Raw genomic sequence first — 5,304 nt, forward strand, 5'->3', positions numbered from 1 at the left:
TTTAAGGTAGATGTCATTTTAGTGAGGCCTTCTAAAAGTAAAACATGCCTGAAGTTGATGTTAGAAAGGAAATAGTTAACAGATTTTAGGGTTTTATCTCTAATTTGGCTTTATCAGACGGTCTTTTTTCCAGCAAATTAACACATTAGGATAAAGCCTAGCAAAAATGTGTTTGTCTTTTGTCCTCAGTGCTTGCCAATGGGGATGTTAGTGGGGAGAAAGATCTAATTTCCAAAATAATCTCCACTTAAGGGGAGGAATATCTTCCAAAGAAGAGAATGGTGTTTGTTGGGTTGTGTCTGATGAAGAAGAGGAATGGATGGTCAGCTTTGAACTCATAAGAAATCGGGTGACACAGAGGCACTGCAACAAGTCCCATGGCACCAACTGCTTCAGTGCCCTCTTCATTGACCTCCACGAATGACTTCTGGATGGCCTTGGACACAACTAAGCCATCTTTCCTAGAGATTCCTGACAAATCAGCTTTTCCCCAGTCAAAAACATTCATCACTCCCATCTCCTGGAGAGTTTTGTTGAGAACATAACTTTCCTCCATCTTGAACTGGGGTAGGTACACCTTCACTCTCAGCTGTTGCATCCTAGCCGAGTTGGTCCATCCTGCTAGTTTTTCATACGTAAGGGTGCATTCAAGCTGTAAGACAGTATTGATAATAATGATTGACACCATAATGGACCGAAGGAAAAGATAGTAAGGTTAAGTTTTTCCCACTTGTCTTCTGACCACACTGGAGCAATGTTAAAGTATTGCTCTGTTTGCAGCCCCTTATGTATGCTACTAGAGAGAAAAAGAAGTATTACCTGTTCTATGCCAGTAAAGTCCTCACAGACCACTTCAGGAAGAAGAATGAACATGCTCAGTTCATTCTTAAAGTATGGGAGCTCTATCACTTTCATTTTTGGTTCCTCTATGAAGGCCATGTTAAAATAACCTTCTTGAAACATCATCTGCACTGTCCTTTTCTCATTCTGGAACACATGAAACATATTAAGCAGAAAATACAGAAATACAGAAACGATCACTCGGTTGTAATTGGTTTCAGGATTGGGATTAGAGTTCAGTCCAGAAAACATTATTTACACTGGTCATGGGTTTAATGTACTTGTAGCGTTGATGTGTTCCTACCTCTTAACTGTAGCTCAAATTAAGTTATCCATTTTAGACGCATAAAACCTGCTGTTCCATTTCTACTAGTGCCAGATTACTTTACTCACAACTCCCTTGGTATGTCATTCTTTTTTCTGGCATGTCAGGTGAGGAAACTGGTGCATCTGATGCAACCATGAATCTAAATTCTTCATGAATGATGTATACATTCTCCTGAGATAATTTGTCTTTAGCTCCTTTTTTCCTGAAAACAAACACTGTTCTGTTGGTAAATAGTAGCAGAAGAACAGAATCCTCAAATTCAGTCCCAAAAGCAGACTGTTTTTGAAACAGCATCCTTAGTTGCGAAAGCCCCAGCAAAGTTAGTGCATGTGCTCAGTGACTTTGACCCAACCAGGATCTCAGCTGCACGAGAGCCACTTCTGATGGGAAGTGATAGAACCAGTTACATATCTGGTTATCGAACTGGAGAGAAGATGCAGCTTTCCATTGTTCTAGCTGAAGACCAGTGTTTTGTCTTGGGATAACAGAGAGGAGGAAAGCTCCCACCTGTTGTTATAGGAGACTGACATCTGATTTCCATCCCCCAGCTGTTTCAGTTCCTGCCCATACTGTACCTTGTTCAGTTGGAAATATGTTTCCTTAGTGTCTTCTTTCTTAAATTCTACTGCCCACTTTCCTTTAAAATATATAGCATTGACCAGGACAAGTACAGTGGAGGGATCAATAAACCCAGTAGCAAATAGGTCTTTGATTTTACCTTTAAAAATAATTAATTAAAAAGAATTATTATTTTGTTCAGGCAATCAGCTGCATTTGACTATTAATAATTACTCTCGTAAATCTGAAAAGTAGTATAATGCTGTCAGAAAAATAACAAAAAGTTTATGTACAGCTTTGGAAGACAGGAATTCAAGGCATTTTTGTACTTCTTCTTACGTTTATTTCCTATTGAGCAAAAAAGTGCAGTAAGTGTTTAATATATAAAAATCTTGCTATCTTTGGAAAAAAAGGTGGAAACTGAAATTCAGACATGATATTCCTAACTGGTTGGATTGCAAACCAAACAACGTGCACGTATTCTTCTTTACCTTTTGTCTCATTTTCCACCCAGAAGTTAATCTTCTCTCTGGCTTCTTCTTCAGTGTATTTAAAATTGACTGCTTCCAGTTCTGCTCGATAGAATTTCTTTGTGGAATCCAAGTATTGCTGGAAAGTACAAACGACGGTATTTTATCGCAACATGATGATTTTTATAAGATTGATAATTTCATGGCTTCAAGATAATTCCACGTAGTAGACCAGCAAGAAAGGAATGAGTAAAACAGGCATATATTCGAAAATTCATTTAATTAACTCAAGCATGCAGTTTTTAGAGAGAGATTATTTATAACAAATCATATTTGCAAATATATTTTTCTGTATTTTCAAGCTGTACTGAATAGCAGAAATGTCTCATCGCAGTAAAAAATACCTAAGACCAAAACTTAGTGCCTTTCTTTAAGTTTATATATCATCGTTATGCTGCCTGTCTTCCCCCAACCACCAAATGAAGAAGGTTGCCTTATTTTGAACAAATAACCAGGACTGATAATATCACAATGAGATATGCATGTGTGTATATATATATATTACTGTGTAGATATATAGACTGTAAAACTTATAACTTGCATGAAGTATAAAACTTTTCCAGGCTGCTGATCATCTTTTTCTGGCTCTGAAAATCTCTCTTTACCTAGAGTGCAAAGTTTTAGAAGCAAGATGAAATCTTGACTTGAAACGAGAAAGGTGGTTACAGAGATAAAACAGCACTGTTCCTAGCAATACTCTTGCAAACACCTTACGTCTGGTTTCCTGAGGAAATTATTTGTATGCACTTGCATTGCCTGGGCTGCCGGTGTTCCACAGGAATGTTCTGAGATGACCAATTCCACTTAAATTAGACTAATGGACAAAAATCTCAAAGATGCTACTTTCTTCTAAGCCTTGTTTGAAAAGGCAGAAGGAATCAGTCTCCCATATTTGCATAGACTCTGAAGGAAAGGTGGAAGACTGAGTACAATCATTTTATTAGAAACAGAGAAGACGCTGGGTGAGAAGAAAGTTTTCTGCTGGTGACAGAGCTTTGTTCCTTGGATAGAAATGACGCAGCAAGCGCCATCTCTGTTAGACAGCGGGTGTGCGTGGCAAGGATGTATTGACAGTGATTAATACTATCACATTTTCTGGAATGCCCAGGGAGAGCTGTTACCGTAGATCTGTTTCTTTATATAAAAGCTTTTAAGTCATGGCTTCCCAGTGCTCTGCTGTTCCCAATGTCTAACCTCTGGGCAACTGAGATGGAAAGGCTCCCTGACTGCAAGGGCTGTGGAGCGCAGCCCTTTGCCAGCACACCCTGACAGTGCCGTTGTGTTTCATTTCCCTTTGTACTTTATGATGGAAGAAATTCTGCTGAGCTCGTAACTCCCCGGAGCTGTTAAAATGGACACCACGGCCACTTACCTGGAAGAACGGATAAGTAATTTCTCCAAAGAGCCTGTTGGCAATGGTGAGGGAGCTGCCTGGTCTGGGTTCACTGACTGCAGCTAACAGAGCCTGGAACTGGGAATGGACTCCTCCAGCTTCTTCGCACTTCAAACAGGAAAACAGAAGTGTCTTAGCAGGCTTGAGCTTTCCTATGCAAAGCTGGACCTGAGGGTGAAGCGCAGCCTCCCTCTGTACCAGAAGCCTGGCTCCACCCCGTTGATATTGCATCAAGACACCACCGCCAGCTCCCCCTCTACCAGATGTACAGAATGACAACACAATTCCCCTTCAGGCCCACACCAGCCCCCCTCCAAATCACATTGTATCCTGCAGTGACCGCTCTGCGCACACTGAGCTAAAGTCTGCTGGCTTAGGGCCTGGGAGGAGCAAGCTCCGAGGTGCCTTTGGCCTGCCTGTAGACAAACCTTTGCGGGTGGCAATTTAAGCAGTTATCACATTTTAGATTGGTACTGCTGTTTTGGTTAGAAACCTGTAATGAGAAGGCTTAGATGTTGAAATGTGTGATCTCACAAGGCCCCTTAAGTAACTAATAGAAGAACGGTAATAAGCAGGTCTGCAAACCTAGACAGAGGCTGCTTGGCCCTGCCGTGCTTTCTGATTAAGTGACGGTGTGCAAGGAAAAGGGCTGACAAACCGGCACCTGTTGCTTCATCTCAGAGCATCTCAGAACTGTGTCTTACCTTCTCAGAAGGGTGTCTGTTTCCCTGGCTTGTACTGCTCAAAACTTCACTGAAATGAAATACCTGCAATGTAAATGTTGTGTGAATGCAGCTGAGTGATGGTACCTCAAAGCTAAAACAGTGTTGCAAGCCTATCCCAAAACACAGTCAGACACAGTAAATGTGGAAAGTCCAGTTGTCCTTTATCATGAGATCCCTGCAAGTGAACAAGAAGGTTTCATAGAGGGCGAGCTCATGAAATCTTTTAAATCTTTTTTCTTGGAGTGATACCTCCAAAACACTTTCTTTAGCACTGATGTATTCATTGAATGATCAGTTACTGTAATAGTGTTTAGTCTGAAAAAGTTTGGTGTTAGGAATAGCATAAAAGAGGAGGTTTTTAAAGGTATGCTTGCACATCAGACCTTTGGATGCTTAGGAACTATATCAGATGGTACTATCAGCCTCTTGGCTCATATCTTGCCACCGTCCCCTTTTCAGAGCAAAGGAAACCCACCTTCTCAATCTGTTTCAGTGTGTTGCCCCTGGCTCCGAGGACAACCATCCCAAAGGCAGCTGAGAGACTTAGCGGGCAGAAGAAGATGTTTTCATTTCTTTTTATTTTGCTCAGCTCTCTGAAAAAGTCAAGACAGAACTTGGCATTGGCTGCGCTGAGAGAGCACATTGTGGCGCTGTGATGGCCTGCAACAAGGGAAACAAAGATCTAGTCTTCTCATCCTTACGCCTGCTAAGCTTAGATGCCTTGGTAGAGCACAGTAGGGTTTTCTGCAGTAGCATGGCTGAATTGTTCAGCACTTCACGGAAGATTCCTGACTCACCACGTCTGGGATTTCACAGTGAACTTCAGATTGAAACAACTCATCTGAAAACCAGCACCCTGAATGGCAGGAGAAACACATTTTTCAGAAACAGTATTCTGAGTCCAGCTGTTTCTCCAGCTCAAGCAATAGC

At 41.3% G+C, this 5,304-nt stretch overlaps 1 protein-coding gene across 1 annotated transcript; it reads right to left on the bottom strand.

The window, feature by feature from the left end:
- Window positions 1-247: 247 nt before the first annotated feature.
- On the bottom strand, window positions 248-5,017 carry LOC104084430 (serpin B4-like). Its single transcript, XM_009588268.1, has 6 exons — window positions 4,850-5,017; window positions 3,629-3,757; window positions 2,218-2,335; window positions 1,744-1,886; window positions 820-987; window positions 248-652 (listed from the first exon to the last, which is right to left on the bottom strand). The coding sequence occupies exons 1-6, from the start codon at window positions 5,015-5,017 to the stop codon at window positions 248-250; spliced, it is 1,131 nt and encodes a 376-aa protein (XP_009586563.1).
- Between the last annotated feature and the right edge of the window lie 287 nt (window positions 5,018-5,304).

The sequence above is a fragment of the Fulmarus glacialis genome, unplaced genomic scaffold (genome assembly GCF_000690835.1).
Source record: "Fulmarus glacialis isolate BGI_N327 unplaced genomic scaffold, ASM69083v1 scaffold11652, whole genome shotgun sequence".
In the NCBI taxonomy this organism is placed as follows: domain Eukaryota; kingdom Metazoa; phylum Chordata; class Aves; order Procellariiformes; family Procellariidae; genus Fulmarus; species Fulmarus glacialis.